Source organism: Camarhynchus parvulus, chromosome 4A (assembly GCF_901933205.1).
Source record: "Camarhynchus parvulus chromosome 4A, STF_HiC, whole genome shotgun sequence".
NCBI classification, from domain to species: Eukaryota; Metazoa; Chordata; class Aves; order Passeriformes; family Thraupidae; genus Camarhynchus; species Camarhynchus parvulus.
In genome coordinates, this window is record NC_044600.1 from 6,368,660 (window position 1) to 6,395,511 (window position 26,852).

The following is a 26,852-nucleotide window of genomic DNA, read 5'->3' on the forward strand; positions in this document are numbered from 1 at the left end:
TCAAAGAAGGAAATCAAGCAGCTATCACTGTTGCAGAGCCTGTGCTCTGCATGCCCAGGAAAGCAACATTTCAAGGTACCTGGGAAGTGATAAAGCTTATGGGATAAGCAGCACCTCTGACATGCAGAGCCCATCCTTGAACTCTTCTTTTAATCCATCACTGGCAGCTGAGCAATGGGAGCAAAGTTACAGTTCTTGCTAGTGAGTCAGTAAGTGCTGGAGTTCAGCAGCTGATGCTAAAAGGACATCAGCAAAACTGCAGAAGACAAACAGTACAATCCTGTTTCATTTAATCCAGGTTTTGTCCTTGCACACAAGCCTAGGATATTTAAGCTAAAGCTGTACAGTTACAAGATTAGGGAATAGGAAGAGCTCTAGAATAATTCATGATGTTACTGCACATGTTTATCAGTTCAGTGGTATTTCTACAGCCAGCTACTTTGGGGCAGAAACCACTTCCTACAAAGCAGTGAGGTATCTGCATTGTTCTGTCACTACAAAAATTCACTTTGAAATTTAACCAAACAGGAAAGAGCAAGACAGGAACATTTCTACCTCATGCCCATTCACGTATTATTACTATAGAACTTCAGACTCAAATGCTTTTCTCCTCATTAAGCTAAAACCTAGCTACAAGCATTCCAAAATCTTCTGAATCCTATTCAGAGTGGGCCAGAATCATGTGTGGCATAATGAATACATTTATCTACCTTTACACACAACAGGTGAAAAGAAATACTGCCTAAATGTTACTGAGCAAAGCCAGCAGATTGCACTGAGGTAGCCATGCAGCTAAAAAGCTTGGTAATGCTTAGCAGCTTCCTTCTTGCTTAACTCAGAACTGACAGTTCAAGGTGAAAGGGTACCCCAGGGCAAAAAGATGCTGGGTATCTTAAAATTTTTCTGTACAACAGTCAAAAATCAGGTTTCACACCAGAAGTCAATGTCCTACAACAGCAAAACCATCTGTCTGCTTGGTAGAGGAGCTCTCCCTTCCCTGAAAAAAGCACTGATGAAAGCAGATCTTTTTTCAGAACCAGCATCATGCAGAAAACACTAGATTATCAAGTCCAGGGGCACAGTATGGCTTAAGGGAGCTAGAAAATAAACAGAAGTAACTTTGTTCTCACACACCCCATCATGGGACCCCAGACAACCTAAGGACAGAAACTGAGGCAGAGTGAACAATGTCCAGCCAGAGAGCAGCCACAGTGTCAGCAGGGACAGCAGCACTGGACTCTCCCTTTACAGGAACCAATACACAAAAACTGCTCAGTCATGTGAAAAATACTGGATATGCAACAGCTGACAATACATTTAAAGGCCCATCCCTCTCCTACAGGGAGCAAGTTTTATGTCAATCAGACCTTTTAGAAATAACAAATGTTTAAAACTAGCTTCAGATACTTTTTTTCCCTCCCCCCATTTCCAGCTTCACCTACAATCCAATTTAGGTGGAGTAAGCACTGCCTCAACTTAGAAACTCAGTTCTGCAACAGCATTTGTTTTCTCCCTTGGCAAAGTGTTTACTGTGGAAAAAGCAAAACAAAATTCTGTTTAGACAGGTGCTGTGTGAAATACACTGATGGGAGGAAAATGTGCAGCTGTCCAAGAGCATGACAAAGGAGTGAAATCAATTACTAGACACGAAGAGCTGCTATATTGGAAACATGGCTGGATGCTTCTCAGAGACAAACTGATGAAGCCCAAGTCTGCCATCAATGTCAGTTTGCAGCAGAAACCACAGATGACCTAGAGCTGACTGAAAATATCAAGTGCAGATTAAAAATATTAGTGACATGAGTAGCATTGTTTCTCAGCACTTGGTGCTTTGCTTGGATAATAGTAGAATCCAGATATTGAAAAATAATTATGGGAAGCATCCACATGAAGAACACCACCTTCAAAAAAATTTAAAAAAACCCAAAAAAACCCAAAAAACAGTTCATTTTTTTAATGAGCCTGGGGACATGTCACCTCAGCTTCATTAGCAAACACTCTCATGAACTAACTGTGGCAGAGTTCCATGTTGCACAGATGGATTCTGGATAGAACTTGGCTTTCACTTTAATAAATCCAAACCTGTCAGATCTGAGACCACACAGGGCTAAAATATGCAGGAGCTACTACATAGTAAGACATAGACAGTTGAGAACTACACTGCAATTCAGAACTTTTTCAAAAGCCTTTTTACTTTTTCCATTATGAAAGGATGCTCTTCCACTAAAGCTTTAGATCTCCCTCCATTTCAGGGCTGGGCTGCAAAGAGCAGTATATCATCTAGTGCTGAATCATCTAGCTGAGTACAAGAGAAAACAGTAGTTTGTGGTTAAAGACCTAAAAAAAAAATATATAAAAATTTAAATTATATTTGCTGGACCCAAATGAAATAGCTGACTTCAGTGGGTGAATCAGTCCTTAATTTTCTCTCTTCCTTATGAGAGGTACTATGTAGAGCTGACCCCAGAATGCTCAGCTCTGCTGAACCACACCCAAATCTGACCTATCTGGTCTGGCAGTTCCCTCATCTTGTCATTAGTCCAAGATTCAATTTGCATATCTTTGAGCTATGAATTTACTGCTCCCATTTCTCTCCAAGGAGCAAGTCCACAGCCAATTACAGCAGATAAACACTGCTGTGGAGTCTGACAAAGTTTCACTCTCTGCAGCTGATAATGTCTGTCTTCTGCTGCTCCAGCTTTGGGCTGCACACACCTCCCTGCTTCTGCCAGAGCAGCAGGAAATTTTCCTGCCCAGTGAAAGCTGGGGAAGGCTGAAGCACATGCAGACAGCCCAATGTAGTGTGGTACAACCATCACTGCTCTTCAGGTTTCCCTCAGGGCCTGGTGGGAGTACAGAACATCACTTTACCTGCACTTAAAGGCCACAGCAGCATTTGAAACCCAGCTGAGCCTCTCCTGGTTTAGAGACCAACTACCCTTTGGAATCAATTACACAACGCTTGCAGGTAACTCAACCAAAAATAGCTTACTGGGTCCCCCATAAGACTTTTCTTACAAACTAAGACTGCAGATATCTGGTGGTTTCCAATTACTATTATTTTGAACCATAGCACCAATTCAGTTCACTAGAAGTAATAGCTCCTAACACAATCCTGGAGATTACAAAATGCAGTAGTTTTGGAAAAAAAGTACAATTTCTTACTGTGCTGAGTTCTCTTAAAGCTATTACATATAGTGACACTCAGTCTTTAAAGTCCTTTAGAAATTATTTGCTGTTGCCTCAATAGAATTACAATGTCTTTATCAACTTTATATCTTCTGCAGCTCCAACTCTTACCTGATCAAAGAGTTGCTTCCCTGTGGTGTTGGGCTGGATGGCAAACTCCAGCTCAGCATCCATGGTGGTAACACGCACACTGATCTGCAAGACAGAAAAATGCATCATTACCACACATGCTCTAAGTGATGCTACCCAAAAATGAAAACAAACGCCTGCCCAGGAGCAGGATGCAGCTCTCAAGCCTCCAGGGACTTCACTGCCAGCAGGCACAAAATCATCTCCTCTGCCAGCATGGTACTCACAGCTTTCCTGTAGAATATAACTTTCCTGTTTTGCAGTGTTTTTATCCTCTGGTCATACAAACATTCACACGTACTGACACACATGAGAGCCATTTACATCTTACAAAGTTTAATTTCCAGAGTAGAACACTCTGGTGTCTTTCACAGTGATGTTCCAAAACTTGGTGCACACAAGAAGACATCCAACCCTTTTGTTTGAAGGGTGAACATCAAGGAAGTTCCCAGAAGCATTAACAACTCAGTCTGCCACAGAAGGCTGGTCAATAATAACACACTTCCAGTTGTTGTGAGTATTTGGAGAAGTTAAAGGCACAATCCCTGACATGCTCCAGGGGCTGTGGGTGTGAAGCAGACAGGATGCAAGAATGCCCTCACAGGCTATGACAAAAAGGCTGCATGATGAACATGAGAACAACTCCCATAGTAGAGATGCCAGTGCTGCTTTCCAATTCTTTCAGGGAGATGAAAGACTTTTAAAGACTGCAGAAATTGTTTAGGTGTTATTTAAAATTGTAACCAAGATTTCATGACTATACTTGATGCAAGATCATCAATGGTCTTCCAGAAGAAATGTTATATGATGCACTATTTTGATAGGAATGTATCACCATCACATTTTCACTTGTGGCATGAAAGTGGCAAGGAACTGCAGCAAGGGAGTTCACAGCTTCATCCCACAGAAGCAGGAAGACACACACACACACGTTTTTCACTTCACATGAAGCCAGTTAAACAGCAGAGGCATTTCAGGTCAAATGCTAGTGTAGAACACTGCTGATCCCATTCAAAACTCCTGATAATTATTGGGAAACATGATTTAGATGCTTGGGGCTAGATAGAAACTGTCCTGGCCTGAAAGCAGATGCCTTAATTTTAGGCCAAGGAAAGTGAGGTCTGTGAGTACACCAAGCTGCCTGAGAATCCAACTCTACTTGCATGCCTATCAACTGAAAAGGGTAAAGACATTTCACAACTTTTGAGCACAAGCTGTACACATTAAAACAGCTTCATTTAAAATATTTTCCATCAAAGCAAAGTTCAAGGCTTGAAATTGTACAGACAAGATACTCACAGTGCACCAAACCCCAGCACACAAGCCTTGCATTAACAGTTCTCTCTCTTGCTAAGTCATTTACCTCAGATCAACAAATACTAATTTTTTTGCTCTTTAGTGCAATCAATCCTATTAGTACACTCCACCAGGCTTCCAGTGGTGAAGGGTGGAGAGAATTACACTGTGAACAGCTTTAAGAACCACTCCAAGTCATATTTGGACTGTAAGCTGACTACATGACACGGGAAACCAAAAAAGCAAGAGTAAGCAGAGAAATATTCAAGAAACCACGTAATACCAATATGATCACAGACAGTTCTGATTCCTGTATTTCTACCAAAAATATGTACAGATTTCACATCTTGTTTACTAAGAAACTAGACTGCAAGAGAACTAGAACCAGGGTTTTTTCCCCAATAAGCAAGAAATGTTCTGCTAGTTAATCTAGGTAAGTACCAAAAGAGACCAGTAACTATAACAAATACTTTTTGAGGTTTCCCAGAAAGCCTCCTTCAAACTAGGCACATCACTGTTTTGTACTTGATATCTGCTTGAGATAAACCTAAAGGTTTTCTTGTTTTAAGTTAAGCTAAAAATTCTGTAAGGGTAAAGGTAGGCTTAGCACAGCTAAGCTGAACTATACATAAGTTGAAGTTCTGCCTGTTTCATGCAAAAGGAATGCTATTTAGACATTACTAGAACAAAGATATCATGAGCAAGTATATCAGGAATGAGTTGGTTTTGAAGCCCACTAAACCTTCTGACACAATGTCAAACTAAAGCAAAACCATCCCACAGAAGTAGCAAGGAAAGCACAAATGGCCTAAACTCCTAAGAACAAAGTTTTTTTGTTTTTTTGTTTTTTTTTTTAATTAGCAGCTTTCAATTGCACGCAGATGCCCTAAGTTCTCTTATTGTACACCTTCCCAAAATTATTTTCTTTGAATCCTAGACCCTGACAATGGGCTAATTTCATGGTGCTTTGGTGAAACAAAAATCCTGACACTTCCTAGAAGGGCTGAATGCTCCCCAAAACAGCTTTGCTGCTTACACTTAAAAGCAGATTTCTGCTTCTCTCTTCTGTAAGCCTGATTCACCCAGCACAGCCATCAGTGAGAGCTGTCCATAAGCTACATTCAGGTATAAGAAGGGTTACATTAAATGAGCCTTAAAGTTGCACCTTACATTTTGTTAGCTTTGAAGTATTTCCTGTTCACCTAAAGCATGAATGTATCAGCTACCATGAAAAAAAATAGTCTTTGCTCCACTGTTTATGGACAAAGCCCAGTAGCTACTCTTATCTAATATCATGTGCATAGGTGATTAAGGGCCAAATATCTGAGCACCAGAACACTGAACTGAAACATCTGTGGCACCTCTTTGCAACTTGTGCCTAAATAGCTCTTAAGAGTTATTTAGAACAAATCACACCTTAACATTTAAAATAAAGCTGCTTCAGTAATGCCATAATTCCTGCAGAATACTTATTAAAACTCACATCTTTGTTAGCAGAGTAAAATAAGCTCCCAGCAAAATTCCTTCACTGTCAGTCACTTATATGCCCTTAAGCTATCTGACCCAATATTATCCTTCAATGAGTACACTCAATAGGAAGATTTACACATTTCCCCCCAGCACCCCCAGCAGCCCCCTGTGCTCAGGATGAGTAGCAACCCAAAGTCTTGAATGGGTCTGCACTTGCAGCTTCAGGCTGATCTAAGAGAGCAGAAGCTGAGATACCACAGGAAATAGGCTCGTGCTTTGCAGAACCACACCCCGGTAGTGCTGTTTCCCCAGGCTGAACAAGGTTTTAACACGTTCAGCAGCACACTGCTGTGAACTGTCAGCACATCCTGGGCTGTGCCAGTGACATTTTAACCATTAGTTACTTTGAACCATCACTGGTAATTTAATACTTGGCCGAGAAGCTAGTTGGCTGTAAAATTGAGCTTTGTTAAGGCTCATTGGTGTGAAAACAACACACAAAGACATTTTCTCCCCATACCATACCAAGTTAGAGTGGTTTTGTTTTTCCAGTTCACAACAAGTGGCTCAGAGGGAGGTTTCTACCATTTCAGGGGGTGGGAGGCACTGATCTTAATGCACTCTGCCTGCAGCTCAAACCAGCCACAAGAAGAGATCTACAGACTGCTATAATCTCTACCAGACAAGTATGTGCCAGGCACTGCATGTTTACCTTCTTCCTCTTCATTCATTTAAAGTCTCACTTTAGGTAAAACCACTTTACTAAGGTATTCATAGCTGAGTACTGACCAACACAAATGTTACACATAGGAATAAAAATGCTATAGCAAAACAAAGCAACACTATGCAGTCCCATCAAAATTTAGACTAATTTGCTTCATTCCTTACTCTGCCAAAAAGAACTTTTAAACCATCTATCTAGTTTGCTACCAGTGCTTATTCTAAGAAAAGCCTCAAGATTCATCAGCATTAAGCTATCACATTTTGTAATTCTAAGCCACCTAATAAGGTTTTCATAGGTTTGAGGGATGGCCTAAGCCTTGGGACGTTTATAATTTGGGTTGCAAACAGAAAAAAACTTCAATAAGGTATCTGACTTGGACTGCTGATCATATACAAATTTAGCTCTGTCAGTCCAGACAGGTAAGGTGCACACTGCTGAGAGATGTGCAAAAGAGACATTGCACACCAGTGATTCAATCACAGGTCCAGTGGCAGCACTCATCCCCAAGTATACTGCCCTCCTATTGCAAATATTCTGTCACTAAACATCTATCAAACTTTCAACACTTAGGAGGTGTTTTAAGAAGGTTTACTGGATTTCATCAATAGATTTATCAAAAATACTATCCTAAGGCAGTAATTTATACTCAAACTCTGTTTAAAGCAATTAATTTAATTTATTCATCATAGCATTAATAATGTACCCATTGCAGCATGCAAATATTTGCAACTCTCTAAATTCTATTTGGATCCTAAAGTCACAGAAGTTTATTCTAGTAGGTGGCCTCTAAATAGTTTTTTGTCTTTCCATCATCATTTAATATCCTCTCATACAAACAGCTACTAATGAAATGCTTCCAGACACCATTTTGCACATTGCAAGAACATTCAACTACCACATTTCAACAGGCAAATTTATACTCACCAGATTTTAAAAACATACCAAAAAAAGTGCCCATATTTAACTGATTCCTTTCATAACAGCTACAGGAAAGAGACAGAAAACTAGCAACCCTTCCTCTTCTCTATTTGGGGAATTATCATAGTTCCACCAGCCTAAGCACTGCTAAAGCTTGCCAGTGCCAGAGCACATTAAACAGCTTCCTGCTGCCAAGGACAGTATTGTCAAGTGTGGTACGTCCTGCACAGACAGAACTCTTGCATGGCAGAGATACTCTTCCAGCCCCAGAGCAGCTGCAGCCAAAGAAAGCTCCCTTTGACCAGTAAAAGCTTTCCAAAGGCCAATGCCACCACTACCCCCTCCTGCCATGGTGCTCAGCAATCTACAAGAGACACACTTAAAAGACAGTGGTACCAGGTACCTGTCTGCAGCATCTTTTCAGGTATTTTAATATATTGCTCATATACCTTCAAGTCTCACTTTCTGCCCCAGTGTGATTCCAAATAAATTTTACTAGCAGCAGTAATTGTTAGGTTTCTGAATAAATCCTCCTAGTAGTGTGCTATAAGAACTTCCTGAGATAAAAATGTGTAGCTGCATATGGCAGGACAAACAGGAAAGCCTGATACTGTCACACGCAGTAACGGATGTATTGCCTGTGCTAATGCCCCAGTGCATTGAGCAGCACGAGAGGTAGAAAAGACAATTCTGTTTGTCACAAGTTGGGACAGGAATAGAGTACTAGGAAATTCATGTCAGAATAATAAGTGGAGTCAGCACAACAGAGTATCGACCTCTACAAAACCCTGACCCTGAGCTAAAGCTTCTTTCCCCCCTGCATTTCCTGTATGCAAGGAAGCTGTTATACCCTGCTGGGCTGGAGGCTTCAAGCTTCAGATATTCCTGCTTCCCAGCTTCAAGCCTCCAAGTGGACTATTTCTGGAGAATGCTTCTTTTCTGTACCAGTCAAATTTGCAAAAAAGTATAAATTTTCCTTATGAGGCTATCTCAATTAAAAAGAAATTCCAGACCAACCTTTATATCCTCTGCACTGAAAGGCATCAGTTTACCCAGAAGTTACTCCATGTAAAAATACTAAACCAATACCATTCACCATTTCCAGCCTAGGAAGCACATCAAATCCAACTGGAGTTGCACAAACTAAAATCTCATAAAGTACCTTAATAACCAAAAAAACTGCTCAGTTTTGGCTTTTTAGCAAAATCAGCAGCAATATGGTGAGTTTAACAAGAAGTGCCCCCATTTCTCAGAACGTGCAAGTGGAGCAGAGTGCTCTGCAGTGCTGCACTTCCCTTCCCACCACTGCTCAGCCTGCACAGCCCACTGCAAGGACAGCAGAGCTGTGCAATGCCTTGGAGGGGAACCAGAGGTGATGCCCCACACCTCAGCACCAGCCATACTCACAGACATCTGGCTCCTTCCCGAGTGCCAGCACCCTGCTGAAACAGCCCTGGCTCCTCTGTGTCAGGGTGAGGCTGGGATCGGGTCATGTGAAAGCGCTTGCAATTTCTCAAAGGATTACACTTAATTAATTAACCAAGCCCCCTTCCAGCAGTCTTAAAGGGCCTTTTCATACGTCTAAGCTCATCAGGGAACAGAACAGCAGCAGGGACACCCTAGGCACCACACTGCAGACACCAGAGAGAGGTTAACCCTCCCTGCAGCTCCTGGGAGATTCCCAGCTCTCTCCACCAGCCCCATCCTGCTCTGCTGGAGACACAGCACTTCTCATGTGACTGGAGCAGAGGCCGTGCAGTGAGTCCACAGGTGGCATCCCATCCCACCCCTCTATTTGAATAAAGCTACCACCCAAAGGGAAAGCTTGCCATGGTACTTCTGGTACCAGTGACTCAAAAGTAGTACTCACATCCTATAGAGTATGTGGCTTTCATTTGGTACCTAAGCACAGCCTGTAGCAGGAATGCACCTTTTAAAGCATCCCTAATAACTTTAGCATGGAGCCTGAAGACACAGAGCAGTGAAGGGGCAGCTGCTCCTACCCAGCTTCACAAACCTCTCTTGTGAGCAACAGAATTCAGGTTAAATCCAACTAAATTTGTGCTCATATGGTCTTATTTCTTCCTTGTGAAGGAGCAGGGCAGCAAGCCAGCTTGGATTCAGAAGCTGCTGTGGAGCCACACCTGAGCACAGTCACACCAGAGCTGTATCCCCACCACCAGCAACTGCTCTTTGTCCCCAGCAAGACAAGATGGCTCATGTGGGCAACAAACCACAGCACCCACACAGCTTCAGGAGCCACACTGCTGGGGACAGGAAGAGGAAGCAGGCCAGAGCACCAGCCTGCAAGATCAAGAAAGTTCACAGCTTTGAGAAGCCTGCTTGCAAAAACTGTATAGAGAAAGGCTGGAAGCACCAGCACCTAAGAAAGGGTGGAAGCAGCAGTGTCTGGGCAGACATGCTCTGTGTCATCTGTGGCATTTAATACCTCACTGCAGCAGAGACACCAAGGGATGCTGCCAGTGCTTGCCCATAGCTTCCAGCAAAACTCACCTTCATAGCACCAATTTACAAACACTTGGTAGGGGGGAAACAGTTACATCACATCAGCCATAAAAAAGATAAGCTTTCCTCTATGGAGCTTGGAAGAGCAGAGGATTTCTGCTTTACCTAACAAATAAAGGGGTTCAAAATAAGCCAATTCTGTGCCCATTCCAACTGCATTTCCATGAATTTTCTGACAAGGTTTATAGCAGTCATTGCATCCAGTGGTTGAAAACCTAACCCTATTCTTGAAAAGCATGAAGACAAGAAACTGACTGAGATGATTAATGAAATAGCTCAGTTGGTTAGAGCATGGTGCTAATAACATCCAAGACTGCAGTTTCAATCCCCCTACACATCATACACTTGAGAGTTGCACTTGATGATCTTTGTGGGTCTCTTCAAACTCAGAATAGTCTCTGTGTGTGTATGTGTCTGTAACTAAAAATGTGCTACAATATATAATGCTAAAGGTCAGTTTCAAAAAAAGAAACCAAGTGATTTATTCTAATATAAACCCTGTCATACTGTAGTGTCAGAGCCCTGGTATATTTGTTTGACTGTTAATTTCAAAATATTCCTGTCTTAATTTGTACTGCTTATCTCACAGTGATGAGAGGAAAATAAAATTCTTCCATACAGCAAGTGGTAATCAGGAGTGCTTCCATTAAAAAAAAAATCAATTTCCTTGAAGGCAGTTGCTGTCATGAAAAGGCAATCCCTACAGAGCACAGCAACACTTTACTGCTTATCTGGTTCTCAAGACCAAGCATGAGAAGCCACAGCTCCCTTCCTGTCTAAGTCCTCCTCTGCGTGTGATTGATACCTGGCACTCAGAGGCCTGAGCAGAGGATCACTAAGTGGAGTTGGAGGGGATCATCCTTGCAGGACATGTTTATCAGTCCAGAGGATCAGCTATTCATACCAAGTCAAGCAGTCTACTTCAGACACCCTTATAAAAACTAGGGATTTCATTTTTTTTTTCCTTCAAATGGTGGAGAACCATTTGAAGATTTATTACCCTCAAGGACAGTTTCTCTTAAAAATGAGGTCTCCTTCAAATCACGTTCACAGAGTTCACAAGAAAACTTCCAAAAAGACTGCTCCTCATGCAAAGGGTTTGTTGTCTGCAGTTGCCTTACTTTAGATGCCTTCACTCACTCACCCTGGCCCAGCTTTGCAGCTTTCTCACAATCAATGTTTCCCTGCTCTGGAGACACCTTCCTCCATTAGCACCAGCGAGCACACACTCGTAAGTGCCCTGCACAAGCATTCAAAGCCAGGGCTGTGCCAATGCTGGCTCCATAGGGCTGGAGATCTCCACATTTGAGAATTCTGGAGATATCATTTACCCAATTTAATCAGTGATCTGATTTGGGCAGGCAACTTTTTCAGGAAGAAGGTTCTATTTTACAAAGACTACTACAAAGTAATTAATTCAAACCTATTATTAAAATTCCCCTACTGCCTACACAGCACGGCTTCCAAAATCATTCATGATGTTTCCAGGTTAAAGGTACTTCAATGCAATTCTTTACTTTTCAACCTCCCACCAATGGTGTTTGAACACCCTGGCTATTAGCAGCTTGTCATCCTCTCTAGAGGGCCAACAAGTTTCACTTAGAGGAAAGGAGTTGCAAGATGAGAGTACTGAGCCAGCAGAAACAGCCATGGGTGGATCCCCACATTTACGGTCAAGACCAGATACTTGTATGCCACTTATTACACTACTTACTCCCAACCTTGTGCAATGGATCAATTCCTCTATTTTTGCCATTTCCTTTTCCATAAATAGATTCTTCAAGCACCTCCCTTTGCTTTCCTGTAGCTGTTCCAAGTAATTAACATTGCCATTTTCTGTTTCTTTAGAGTCGGTTTGAAGAAGCCCTTGGAATAACTATTTTTGTACCTGCTGTTTGAGCTGCTTACAGAGAACATCCTTTGCTAGTCAAAACTAGGAAATTAAAATACCATGGGGAAAATGCCCAACCCCTTTTCCACAACATCTGGATCAGCAGGTAAAATTTGAAGCAAAATCTAGCAACATGCAGTTGCCATCACTCAACTTTTACAATCTGTGCAGCTTTGGGTCTTGTTTTGGGAAGGTTGCTTGTTTTGTAAACAACTTTTTTTTTGTGCCTGTTAGAATAGCTTTTCTCTGGAGAAGCATACACACCTATTATGGGCTCTGCACACTAATAGTAGGGTTGGCAGTTGTATTTCACATGTCAGACCTTAACCACATCCCTTGCTAAAGCTCTTCAACCTAAGGGCAGTTAGCAGGCAGTGGGCATGTTTGAATGCCAGCATGGTATGGGTGACATTCCTCACACTACTGTGTGCTCCTCCCAGGCAATCCTACTCACAGGTTACAAACAAGAGTTTTGTGCCACCCCTCTTATGTTGTACACTGTACAAAGGTGTTATGATCCTGGCTGTGACTGCAGTCACTCGACCAGCAAAACAGTCCCTGCACTCCCTACTACCACCAGAGGCACTTCAGATTTTTCTGAAAAGCTCTTAGGAAGCAACTTTCCCCCCAAACTCCCTTGTACAGTTCTTCCTCTTCTATTCCCAAGCCAAGGGCAAGGAATTTCCCAGAACTGTTTAACGGTTGCAAATACCCAGTTTGAGGGGCTGATCAGGCAAGACTGGGAGCCAGGATATGTTCCCAAAAAGTCAATGAGCTTTCCAAACATAGCATCCAGTGAATGTCTGCCAAAATCACAAGCACCTTCTTTGCTGGAATCAGCTCAAAACAAGATCAAGACAGGATGCTAACAAGACAAGTGTGGCCTGCACTGAGGTATCACATGTACAGTAAGTACTTGAGGTTCATGAGCTAATAGACTAAATACTCAGTTCCTATGTCTATAAATTCATCTACAGGTCTATAAATTCATCTACAGTTAAGAATTGTTTCAGAGGTAACTTGGAATCAAGGGCAAATAAAATTGCTACACTCCAACTCTCTGCTAATCACTAAAGACACTTTCCACAGGGAAAAAAGCATGAAGATAACAGCTGTGGCCAAGCTCTTCCTTCTAAAGGACTCACATTTAGATAAAAAGAGCAAGCTTATTTTGTTTCACGTGCTTCTCTCTGGCCTTCAACTAAGAGACTCCTAGCAGTTTAGCTCTGTTACAGGGAGGGGAGCTGAACACAGGGCTGCCTGTTCTAGACACCCAGAGCATGGCCTGGGTGTGGCACATCAAGTTCTTGGCCAGCTCACAGCCCTCACTGAACCTCTGAACAATGGCCAGACTTCTAGGAGCTAGAACACAGTCTTACTGTGGGATCTGACTGCCCAGACTATGAGCCATCCCTCCAAATTTAACTACATGCACAGTCAAGTATGAGCTAAAGCTGTTTCATCATCCTGTGATTTTCAGCTTTATCATTTCCAGCACGCTAGACAAATCCTGCAACTTCCTTTCAGTACAGGGTCTCATTTAGGCTGGCTAAATTTTCATATCTATTTAGGTCACAGTTCCCTAAAACACAGGATTTCCCCTAAATGGCTCAGTTCTACACTTCTTTTTAATATTCAGTTTCCACACCCATATTTGCTTCCCTCACCAGCGACTTATTTTAGATTTTAAATAGTTCTGTTGGGACTGTCCACAGTTTATAAAAGATCATCTTGTGATTGCTGAAGCAGTCTTTGTTATTTTAAGCTCCATCTAGTTAAGCATCTGAGCTTTCCTAATACAGAGGAGAGCAGCTACACCACCCTGACACAGAACCCCATGTCCCAAAGGTTCCTGAAGGGGTACAGGAGCTGAGGAGAGCAGTGCCAGCCCATACAGTGTCTGTATCCACCACCACAGGAAGACATCCTGAACAACCTGCACCCTCCCAATCAATTCTCTGGGTTCATTCTTGTACTCCACAACTACACCACAAGTAGGAATTCAAAAGGGTGAATCAGGGTGGGAATAACTGTTCTGTTATTTTCTCCAACAGAATAATTTAATTGGTCCTGTTCACTACATTTACCCAGGGGCAGTGCAGCAGGCCATAGAACAGCAACAAGGGCAAGATGGGTTTTTGGGTACAACTGGGCAAGATGGACCAAGCTATTGAACCACTCTTCTTCACTCCCAGGCATACCTGCTTTATCCTTTGCAGCAGCTCTGATTCACAACCCCTTGGTGAGATTTACCGCCAAGCCCCATATATACATGCCATTAGCCCCATTTTCTGTTGAACTTCAGAACAGAACTGATGCAAAACTTCACAGTGGCAGCAAAACATCAAAGCTCTCAAGCAAGCAACCAAGTTGATTTAGTTCATTCAAGGCTGCAATTAAATCCACATTCTTGGGTTCACATTCATACACTTCTTGAAATACACTGTTTGAAATGGGGCTGTTTCAGAAAGAGAGCCTAATAAACTTCAGCTAACACCTGAGACCTACATGCATTGATGAAGACATTGCTGAATGCCCAGGAATGTCAGTGGTCAAGTAAGACTTATTAACATAAACAGACTTCTTGTATCAAGTGGGCAAGAGTAATTTCCTCACATGAATTGCAGTTTCAATATCTAGATCCTTGATTCTCCTCTACAGAGATGTTATGGACCATCTTTATGCAGACAGACATGCAGATAAGCAAAACTGTTAGTGATCTTCCTAAAGCTGCCGGTCAAAACCGGGAAACTCAACTGGGCAGTAGGAAGAGAAATAGCCAGATGCTGAGTACATCTCCTGAATAGGTCATACATGCAGATATAACCTAAAAAAGCAAACAGTAAAACTCACTAGACTAAGGAGAGGCAGGGAGCCTGAAAACCAGCCTTCTGCAAAGACCACTCTGAAGTTAACTTGAGATTTTAGCTTTTACCCAGACCTGCAGTGTAGGGCTGCTTTATGTTTTCAGGTTTTTCCATATGCTAAGGTACAGCAGCATAGGGTTGGCAGACATGAATTCAACTTTGATCAAAGTCAGGGGCTCCTTCAGTATTCCTGCTTGCAGATATCTTACCCCTAACTGCACTTCACCAGGACACTGGGAGCTGTAAGAGCAGCTAGCTACTCCTGCTCAGGCTTGTTGTAGAAATTGATAGATCCACATTAATGCATCTAATCACCCATCTCTCTCTAAGGAAATGGTAGAGCAGCAAAATCACTTGGTTTATAAGACTGTCTGAATCCTCTCTGATCACAATTATTGTCAAATCCTTCCAAACACTGCCAAATCAAAGCTGTCATTTGAATATGGTAAAAGCATTTAATGGCAAAGCCTATGGATTAAATCTGTCAGAACTTGAAGCAGCAAAGGAGCAGGGCAGCCTTCTGTCAGATTTTTACTTGATTATTTACCATTGTCAGAACAAACAGTAAGATAGCATTGTATTTCTGTGCATCATGCTGAAGCAAGTGCTGTTCATATTGGTCTGATCTTTTAGTGATTTGGAAGTTACTCAGTCATTCTATTTGCTCTGTCTTTTGGTAGTTTCAAGACAACACTATTATACTGATATATACTGAAAATGCTGTAATAAATAAAATAAAATGTAAAATGCTGACATGGACCCCTTTTCAAAAAAAGATCTCTACCCTAAACTGCTGGATGTGCAGAAGGGTATTCAAACTGAGCATAATACACTGCATTGCCTCTTGCAGTCACCCTTCAATCTGAGATGTTTGTAACAAACCACAGAGCAAGATAAAGGAAAAAAAACCTCCAAGTTGGGGGTTTTTGAGAGTTGCACTTCTGTGTGTATGGCTGTCAACACAGAACTCCAGGTAAACAGTGCAGAATCTATTGGACTCTATGGATTTCACAGAGCCTAAGATGCAAGCAGCAGTAAGCCATTACAAGTAGAGCAAGAAAATTAATTTTCAAGAACTTGCTGCTTCCCAGTTTGTCATGGCTGGGTTAGAATATTATCAATTTCAGGTACAGTTTAGTGTTTTATGCAAACCAAAAATTTTTAAGTCAATACTTGGGTTTTTTTCAATACCAACTTCAGATAAGAGGGGTTCCTCAATAGCTTTTGAAGCAAAGGACTAGCATAGCAACAACAGAAGTATGTCACCTCAGTCTTACAGCAAAGAATAAGTTACAGTCCAGCTTCTGTAACAAAATCAGCACAATGGAGCTGCAGGCTGGAGGACCAAGACATCACTTATCAAAATGTTTCCTTGGCTTAGTGATAAAGCATTTCATGGTCTTGAATAATAACACTTTTCAAGCCTTCCACAGTCCCAGCCATGGATTTTGGAGCTTCCTGACATTTTTAGTAATACTAAATTGTTCAAATTACCAGCAACCTTAGAGTTTTTGAGGCAGCTCACAAAATGAGCAGTCATGTCTAACAGCTCATACAGCAGCTTCTGGTTGTCTAGGGGATTGTGAAGAGTGAAGTGATAGAACATAATCATTTTACTGCTCTCTGCTTCCAGTACTTCACCAATGCAAACAAATTCACATGTTGAGTGTGCCTCTGTGAAAATTACAGATACTGCAACAAAAATCCAGCAGCTCAAATAGCACATTTTCAGTAACAGAAGCCAGGTTTCTCTTTAGGCAAGCTCAGATCCTGATTTTTCACTGTAGCAGGAGAACTGTAGCTACAGAACACTGAATATGGACAGACACTGGATTCAATACATCTCAGTTGAAAACTTCATCATCTACCCAAAAAAAACAAATGAAGTTAATCAGTCACTTTTTCAAAAGTGGTTTTATGACTCCTTAATATTGAGATATACCTAAGAACAAATAAGTAAACAGATGTTGGCAAAACAGTTATTGATGCTTAAGCTTTCAAGCTCATCTCAAGACCACAGACATTTCTTAACATTTGAATGCAACACACAATAGAAACAAACAACACACTAGAGAAGCAACACCCTTCTTATGCCTGCTGTGCAGTGTCTCCATTAATGACTGCTGTCAAAACTTAGAGGAACATATGAATACAGTGAGTAATATAATCTAGTGACATTCCCAAATGATAACTTCGCTGATTTTAAAAAAAACAAAACACACACAAACTATACACCAAAGCAAACACGTCACAATGTTGCATGTTTTTTGGCTTAAACACCGAGAATTCTATTGTCCCAGCTGTGCTATAAGCAACAATATAAGCAAGTTTCTTTTAATCCTTCCAGCTTTCCAGGCAATTTTGCTTTCTTGCAGATCTGTTTTAGAAGTCAGAGTGTAATTAAATTAACCAAGTTACTGGGTGCTACTGAAAGGCATTTAAAGGACATTAAAATGTTTAAAAGACAATGCAGTCATCAGGCACAGCCAATGTGGGCTGTTGATATCCTTCTACAATAAGGTCACCCACTCAGTGGATGAAGGAAAGGTGGTGGATGCAGTTTTTTAGTATTCTAGTAAAGGTTTTGTCTCTCACAGCATCCTTCTGGACAAATTGTTCAGCTGCAAGATAAGGAAGCTCGAATTGTGCTGGATGAAGAAGCAGTGGAGGCAGGGCTCAGAGGCCTGCAGGGAATGGGGCTGTGTCTGGCTGGCAACCAGTCAGCAGTGATGTTCCCCAGGTCTCCATAATGGGCCAGTGTGGCTCAGTATTTTTATCAAATGATGTGGTTTGCAGGAGCTGAATGCATCATTAGCAAAGGTCCTGACAATACCAGCACTGGCTGTGCTGCTGACTCACTCAAGGGACACGAGGGCTTGAAAAGGCATCTAGATAACTCAGAGCATGATTGATCAGTGGCATTCAATTTAAAAAGAACAAATGCCAGATTCTGCACGTGGAGCAGAGTAATACCAGGCACAATTCCAAAGTGGGAGAGGAGTGGGAAGAGAGCAGCCCTGCAGAAAGGGATCTGAGAGTGCTGGTCAGCAGCAGGCTCAGGAGGAGCCAGCACTGTGCCCTTGGAGACAAGAGGGCAAAACACACCCTGGGGGGGCATCAAACACAGCAAAAACAACCAGTCCAAAGAGGTTATTTTCATTAAAGTGTCTACTTAATGATCTGTAAGTAAGTCCTTACTTCTAATACATATGTACAAGCTCCTCCTTCTCTATAATTTCTGACTAATAGGATTGTTTTCATATAAGATGTATTGGACCACCAAGTCCTGTGTGGGTTTTCCATTAAAACTTTTTTACTGGGCAATCTGATATTGCTTGAATTTGTCAGCAGTGGAACTGCCTTATTTCTAACTGTGTGCCTTCAGAACCATTTGCTGACATTCTGCAAGTCCTGTAGACAACAACAGTCAGGAAGATATCCAGTTCTGGATTTTAACAGAGAAAAAAAATTATACACAACCAAAACCCTCTTGTCCATCCAGAAAACTGCCTGAAAAGACATTTAGCATATTGAGGAACTAATTTTTTTGCCCTCTGTGTAGCTTGTTCTGGCAAAGTGAATTTAAAAAATAAAATTATGCCATATTTATATTCTTAGAGACATTATGAATGAAAAGCCACACCTCTGGGGGATGGAAGATATCAAGTATCCTGACACTTCATCCTAATCATTTCTCTGGCAGTTCAGTTTCTGCACTGTAACCAAGCACAATGGAATTCTGGGCTAACTTTTTCCTTGCCATAGCTTTTCAGCTATACTGTACAGTTGGAAAGCTGTGGCAAGGAAAAAGTTAGCCCATAGTTCTATGAGTTAGCCTAGAATTCTATGCTTTATTAGCCTATGCTATATAAAACTAAATACATTTATTAAATGCTGTGACTAAGTGGTTGATCAGATTGGAATGGCAGATTTTTCCTGTACTAAGCCACTTCACCACCATAACTAAACTCCCAATCAAAAGAGGAAAAAATGCTCTGATAAAGGCCTACAAAGGAGAATAGTAAATATCAGTGATATACAGACAAGACTGGTTCATGGCTGCAGAATGTCATCAGTTTACAGCTGAACTCAAACTTAAAGGTCTTTTCCAAACAAACTGATTCTATGATTCCACATCAAGAACACAGGAAGGTATACAATGGCAGAGCAACTGTTCTCCAATACGTTGCATGCAAAATTCTCCAATGTCAATTTAACAACCCCACAAAAAAAAAAGAAAGACAACAAAAAATACAGCAAGCAAGTTTTTACAGTATTCACACCCCAGGACAGTAAAATTCTGTCCCTGAGAAGCCTTCCTCTAGGAAACAAACAAGCTAACAAAGACAACTAGAAATTTGCAAGAAAACAGCTCAGTCTGGACCATGAATACATGGCACTTGATTCACTGCTTCAGGTATTCTAACTCTTCTGAGATTTCCTTTTACTCTACACAGAATCACAGCTGGCAGAGAAAGGAGTGTCTCTTCCCTCTTCTAGTCTGTCATCTCATTCTTGCCTAATTACATGTTTCTCTACAGAGCTGATCAGGTTCAGAGCTTTTTCATTCATTCCTCCTTTAGGGGCACTCCTCTGCCCTTTCCCATAGCTATTCATCAACCAGCAACAGCCAAAGGGAAAGAGGCTTAACATGGCCAAATACTCCTCTGCCTTAGCCTGGCAATAGGATGAGAACTGAACACTTTGGATCTTTCAATAGGTTCCCCAGCTACTACTGCAGCTTCAGAGATGTTAGTACAACTAGGAAAAAGCATTCTGCAGGAGTCATGCCTTTAAAAACATCTTCAAAGGATGTTTTTTCCCCCATCTAAGTTCAACAAACTGCTATACAAAGGCGAGGAGTTTCTGACTGCCCCACTACTGCCCTGGAGGATCACACATTCATAGAAGTGAATATATCCTTTCACAGCTGCACAGGAAGGAAGCAGCACTAGATCACCCACCTATTGATAGCCACAGTTGCTGCAGCCATAATTATTTTTTGTCAATATAAGGCCCAAACCTCTGCAATTTCAGGTTCTAAACCCCTGAACAGTTGTAGATGATCCTGTGGTCTTACAACCACCAAGCCTGCCATGACTGTCTCTTCCTCTCTCCCCACCAAGTATTTATTTTAAACACTACCTTAAGAGTCAGCATTAGCTACTGGACTCAGAAGGGTGAGGTTTGTGCCCACAACTTCCAAAACACTTGAATGCTCCACCTAGAAACAGCCACAGGAACGTTACAAGGAGATGTGCTTGAAAGAGTGGCCTTCCATCAACCTAGAGACTTCAGCCTAGTTTGGAAGTTTCAGATGGGATAAAAACAAACTTTTAACTCAATATTATTGGCTGCACTATGCAAATACCTGCTGTTCCCAAATACCCCTAGGGAAAAGCAAGCAATTAACTGGCTGCTTACTATTGCTCTTAATTTACATCAGTTAATTGCCCTGGATTATTCCTGGGTAGAGAGAGATTTCCTCTTTTCCAATAGTGTGACTACAGCAGCAAAGAGTTGGTTTCTGGTATAATCACTGAGCAAACAGAAAAAAAGGAAACGGGACACTGGAATGATAGAGATCCAAGGAGTTGAAATCTTGGAGCTCTTTTCAAACAAACCCCATTGTAGTTCTCAGAACAGTGATTAAGCACAGATAACAGCTTTATTGTGCAAATTCAGGGAGGCCCTCTTGCTGCACAGAAGGGAAAAAAAAAAATGAAGTCAGCCAAATAAGGTTGCTTGAGCTGCACCGAGCCAGGAAAGAGTCCAGGAGATGACGCAGCCAGAGGAAGCTTTTAGTCAGTTTCCTTCAGAGCCTGGAGCAGAGCCAGAGCCACCTCTGTGGAGGAAGAGGGGCTTCTCTGTGGAGCAGCCATTGACCAGCAGGGACGTGGCCAGGCCAGCAGCCCCAGCAGGGTGCTGCCCCCCGGCACACCCAGTGTCACAAGCAGAAAGTGTTTGAATCCTTCGGTTTCAGTTCATCAGCTCTTTCAAGCAGCTACAAGCGACTTAGTGAGTTTTTTGGGGAGAATTTCACTTCAGACTAGACATTATACATAGAACAACTGAACCAAGTTTCCTCTAGAGGCAGAGATGCCATTTCCTTTCAAAATAAATGAGTCCATATTAAGACATCTTATGAACCATCCTCATGACTAAAACAAGAATTGTAATGAAACTTCAGGGGTGACTAATCACACAAGGTGGAATCACCCAAGGAAATGCCCTGAAGGTTTAAAAAAGATGCTGCTTGTAGTCGTTATGGTGACAGGATATTTACAAGAAGCAAGTGATAGTGAACCCCTGATAGGAGGCACCCTGTTCCCCACAGGATTCTTACAGCAGAAGCAGCAGACCTAAAGCTCTCCTGGGGCCCCTTTTATTGGGTGCACCTCACCAACCTGCAGCTTGCTCAGCTGCCTCAGGCAACAAATCAAGAGGGCAAAAATTAAATAAAGGACTCAACTAAGACGCTTAATCTTCTAAAACCTCTTGTATGATAAGCACTCTTATATGTAACATTGTCACCTTGAAGTTTTATGAACTGGATCATGACTACCAGTTCAGATCAGGCACTTGGAACAGTTCTTGCTCACAACAGTATAAAACCACTATAACTGATTTGTTTTGCCCTGTCAGGGGCAGGGCTTGCCATAAGATGAGAAAGGAAGATTTTACCAGTATGTAAAAACAAAGTGAATATTTGTTTCTCATCAATGGTGTAATTTTAAATCACTGTTTAACTTTAATATAGAAGGCCTAAAAGTAGCAAACAGAAGCTTTTGCTCACTGCCAAGCTTTATTGCTTCACCTGACATGAAGTAAAACCTTGCTATTCTTGCAGAATCTAGGGACCAAGCTGTTGAATACAATACAAGCTAGGGTGCAAAGGCCTTTCCTGTTTTGCAAAATCCCATGGTAGGTATATAGCTACAGATAATTCACTGCTTCCCAGTTTCAGTGGTTTACCTGCTTCCACTGTAAACTCAGCATGTTTTAGCTATTGCTGCTTCTGAACTACAAAGTCATCTGAAAATCACCAACAGGGGAAACACTTCTGTATAAAGAAAGGTCTTTGGGCGCATTCAAACACATCTCTTTACAGCTAGTCATATATCTGATGGCATTAGAAGAAACATATAATGGATTGAGTTTGTCTAACAAGTCAGCACACATGTGAAACTTGGATCAGTGTCACCAAGCTTCCCAAGTTGTCCTGAGTGAGGAAAGGAAGAGACAGCACCAATGGGCCAGTCATGAAATAAGACAGAAAGCATCTAAAGTGCTTCTGGAATTCCTTCATAGCACAACAGGATGAGGAGAGAAGTGCCCATCTATTAAAGTCACAGTTTTCATCACTATCTTTTCCCTCTTCAAGACATCAAGCAAATTCCACTGGAGGAAAAAAAAAAAAAGAAAAACGATCCAAACAAGTGTAACATTCTACTCATAGTTGCCATCTTGTTGCAGCATTTGGTAGTAAGTAGCCACAGACAAAAGAAACTAATTAACTAGAGGATTCTCCTGATACACACCTCAATCTCTCAGTTACCTTTATTCTAACCAGAACCTTGAAGCTCCGAAGAACAACAGAAAAGAAAAAACTTCTAGGACGTTTTGAGTCCTGCTGGGAATGAGGACCATCAATTCAAACTACTGACAGGGTTCCTAAAGATCCTGACAACTATTGCTACACTTAGCTTCAAATTAAGGTATAATAAAGTCTGGACTGGCACCTTTTCCCTTATTACCTTCTAAAATTTCTGAATTCACAAGACTAGCTTTGATTAATCACTTTCTCTGCAATGATACCCAAAACAGAACTGCCCAAGTGCTGGTGACAGGACTGTTGAGTGCACACCTCACATGTGATGAATGCTCCTCTTTCATGTTCAGTGGCCCATCCATTCACAGAGTAAGCACATGCATGGGCAAAATAGTGAATGAATCGCAGAATAGAAGCCTTGAACCAATCAGGGAGAGATCAGAGCCTACTCATGGCAAATAAACAAACAGACTGCACACAAAAGGATGAGAGACTTCTCAGAGCTTGACACCAGCTCATTTTTAGCACTCACCTACTTCCACCCTCTGCAATACAAAGCATGGGGGGAATTATATGGCCTTTTTGGTGTCTGCTTTAACTGTTCGCACTTCGCTAACTTTGCAGAACATATTTAAACCAGAGTTGTATCACTAGATTAAACAGGGAAGGTTTCCTGTTGAGAGTATGGCAAGATCATCAGGCTGATGCACGATGGACTTTCTACACAGGCTACAAAGCCTCCAGCAACCAAACCCCCTCATTACATGTCACAATACCAAATCATGTGCACTAGTTCAAAGGTTACCAGAGTTAATCTTGGATTCTTATTAATAGTGCTACACAGCCTAGTGTCACTCATAGCAAACCTCCCATAACAAAATGGAAATCTCCAGCTACATGTGCTAACATTTAGCCTAGCTTGAGGAGGTGTAGAGACTGAGAACTCAACAGGTTTTGCTGCTTAAGCCACGCAGCAGCATGTTTCTGTAAGCCTGGTGAGATGAATGATAAGAGCTACCAACCAAGTAGTTTTGACACAAATGCTTTTCCTGCCCAGCCAGAACTGTTCCCTAGAACATTTCCTCCATCTGTCTTCTTCACAATGGATTTATTTTTGTGATGAAGCCCACATAAACCTACATCTAACTGCCCAGGTTTCACCCACATTTGACCTTGATTTTTTTCCTAGACTGAGGAAAGTTTCTTGCATTTTACTGTTTTGTTAATTAAGCAGCTATTAACAAATCTTAAGCTAGCACAGTAGTAGTCATGTTTATTTCACATGAAGAACTGATTACACAGTTATGCCAGCATATCCTGTTCCTGCAAACCAAAGATCAAGAAATAATGTTTCAAATATTATTTCAGTTGGGTCGGTAACTAGAGCAGATGAGGCAGGAAACCAAAGGCTGATACAGCAGCAGGCCCTGCAGCTCTGTAGTGCAACAGGCACAGACACTGACTGCTCTCTGGAGAACCTTCAGTGTGCAACACAAAGCATTACACCAAAACACTTGCATTTCTATCTGCTCCAGGTTTTAAAAGCTCCGAAAGCAGAACTGCACTGTCAAAACCAGAACTGCTCTGTCAAAACCAGAAAGCAGCAGACTGAGAAGGTGAATCCAGCCCAGGGTGTGTCTGGGAGGCTGCAATGAGCACCTCGCAGCCAGCTCAGATTCAGCCTGGTGCTGGGAACCCCGCCCCGCAAGCCGCTCTTGTTCAGGATTTCTTGGCCGGTCCACACTAAAAAAAGTCACTCATCGCTACTGTAAACTCTCTGGCTAAAGGGTCTCAAGCATAAAAGTCCCCTAACTTGTGCTATTTCTGTTAATCTTACTTGAATTTGTTGCCTGTATGTTAGCTTTTTTAGCAAGTAAATCTTCACTAATCACTAATATTTGATGGAAGGCCTTTCTAAAGCTTAAGAAAATACTGTCTTAACCTTGAAGAGGCTGAGGTTTGATATCCTTTAAGATGTTGATGTTTAAATAATAATAACCATCATCCAGCTATCCACGCTATCAGAGATGGCATTTAAGACATCAGAAAAAGTAGCTGTCAATCAAATAGGCATTCAATATCTACAGTAAAAAGTAAACTATTAAAAGAAAATCACAGCGGATTTTATTTCAACTTCTATTTGCACAGAGGTGAGTTTTTGTTTGGATTTGTTTTTTTCCTGTCCTTTATGTAAACCACAGACTCTTAGCTTAAATATTAGACTTTCTTAGGCCATTTCAGATCACTCCGGTACGGAAACATCCAGAGACTTCCAGCCTGCTCCTTCCTGTTTTATCAATGAAGGGCTGGGACTAATTCTTTCGCTCCAAGCAGGAGAAATTAAATGGAAAAACCCCATGCTGCTCATTAGTCACCGAACTCCTGCTGCGAGGAGAGTCAAGTACGGACTTGACTAGACTTTCTAAAGTACCAAAATCTCCTCGGCCAAGAAATACCTCAAGTCAAGCTAGGACAAGGTTCCCTGGCAACCCAAACTGACTAAGCGCAAGTTGTGAAAACCCCAACTTCTCCTCTTCGGGGAGCGCACGAGGCGGCCATAGCAGCCGCCCGCTGCCTCCGGGCTCTCGGGAGCCTCGCCCCGCTGCCCCCACGGCCCGAGCGCACACGCGGGCGGGCGGCGCCGCCGCCGAGCTCCGCCGGACATTTTAGGGCGGAGAGGCGGCCCCGCCGCGCCGAGACCCCGCGCTCCAGGCGCGGCCCCTCGGGCGGGGGAGCACAAGATGGAGGGGCTGGGCGGGAGGCTCCGCACGCCGGGGCTCCTCCGTGCCCCTCACCGCTGCCTCCGGGGCGGCCGCCGCCGGCCGGGGCGCAGCCGAGCCCAGGCGGGAGGAGCCCCAGGCCGCGCCCGCCCGGCCCCGCGCACCCGCCCGGAGCCCGCGGCGGGGCCTCCGTGCTGCCCCGCGCTGCCGGCACCCACCGTTTTCGGCATCTTCCCGGCGGGCTGGGCACGGCCGTCGCTCCTGCTGCGCCGGTGGGGATCCGCACGGGCTCCTCGCTGCTTCTAACGGGACTCCGCGCCTCTCCGCCCGGCCAGGCCCCGCCCGGCCCCGCCCGGCCTTCGGGCGGGGCTGGAGCCGCGGCGCCTCCGCCCCGGGAAGCCCGGGAGGGCGCGGCCTCGGGGGCTGCGGCGCGCTCCCGTCAGCGCTGGAGCCGCGGGCTTCCAGAGCCCATAGACAGCCCCGGCCGCAGAAGTTTACGCGCGGATCGTTGGGACTCCTGGTCCTTGATAAAAGCATTATTTAAGATAATAATGCTGTTTCGTCGGCGATTGCACTGTTCAAAGTAAGACCGCAGCACTGACCAATGCTTCTGTCCCTTGTGAGCCAGAGCTGTGCACACACAGGTGCAGCTCAGCCCAGGCTCCTCGGCCCGTGCTTGTGGCCGGTCAGTGTGCTGTTCTGTGCAAGCTTTTCACAGCCATCTGTTTGACTAGAAAGTACACTTCCAGCTTGTACGGAAAATCACGCTCTGATAAGCCAGTCTCTGTAAAAGAGGCAGAGGAGTCCTGCAACTATATTGGAATAAAGGGAGAGTCCACTGGCGCACGCACACACATCCTCAGGGTTTTTTCTCTCGAGGTTTTGGAGGGTGCAGCCTCCTTTTATCCTGAACTCCCAGCCGCATGTTGCCCTCTTCTTTTCTCCATTGGCTGAGGTACCAGGAAGGCACAGCCTTCCCAAACATCCTACCACATATTCCCCCTTGAACCTGTCATTTTACCCCAAAGTTCAGAAACTCAAACTTGTGCAGACCCACTTGACTGTTTCATGAGCCAAGCTGTCTGGGATCTACAACAAACCTACTGCCCAAAATCAGTACAGACATTAACACCCATTTCAAAGACTTCAATATTCATACCTTCACCCATCGAATTGTTTGTAAAGACATTAGCACACAGCTTCCCTCTCAAGTTCCAGATGTTTCAAAAGCCCAAAGGACTGCGGCTCCCTGAAGCTTGGCATGTCTGGTCTTCAGGGCTTCTCCAAGGCCACACCCACAATCGCAGAATATAAATGATCAACCAAATTCAAGGATAAAAATAGCAGAGGACCAGTGGCAGGCCATCCCCCAAAGCTTCTCTTGCCATCTCTGTTTTGCAACCACTGATGGAGGGAATCAAGGGTCACCATTTTCATGGGGATTTAAAGAAGCCATCTCATCTCATTTGGGACTTTGAATATAACTTTCAAACAGCAACTTAAGTCCTATTTTCTCCCAGGAAATTAGAAGCCATTCTTTTTAAAGTTAACAGTGTCCAGAAGAAGGAAA

General features: G+C 42.9%; 1 protein-coding gene across 2 annotated transcripts in view; it reads right to left on the reverse strand.

The window, feature by feature from the left end:
- MSN (moesin) overlaps positions 1-25,661 on the reverse strand; it is a 40,846-nt gene extending 15,185 nt beyond the window's left edge. Inside the window, exons 1-2 of one of the 2 annotated variants that reach the window (XM_030967375.1) lie at positions 25,501-25,661; positions 3,301-3,384 (exon numbers count right to left, since the gene is read on the reverse strand). In XM_030967375.1, the coding sequence (XP_030823235.1) occupies positions 3,301-3,384; positions 25,501-25,512 (96 nt within the window). In that variant the 5' untranslated portion in view covers positions 25,513-25,661. Of the gene's footprint in view, positions 1-3,300; positions 3,385-25,500 lie in introns of those variants that run through there. The other variant, XM_030967376.1, reaches the window with a different exon arrangement.
- Positions 25,662-26,852: the final 1,191 nt, after the last annotated feature.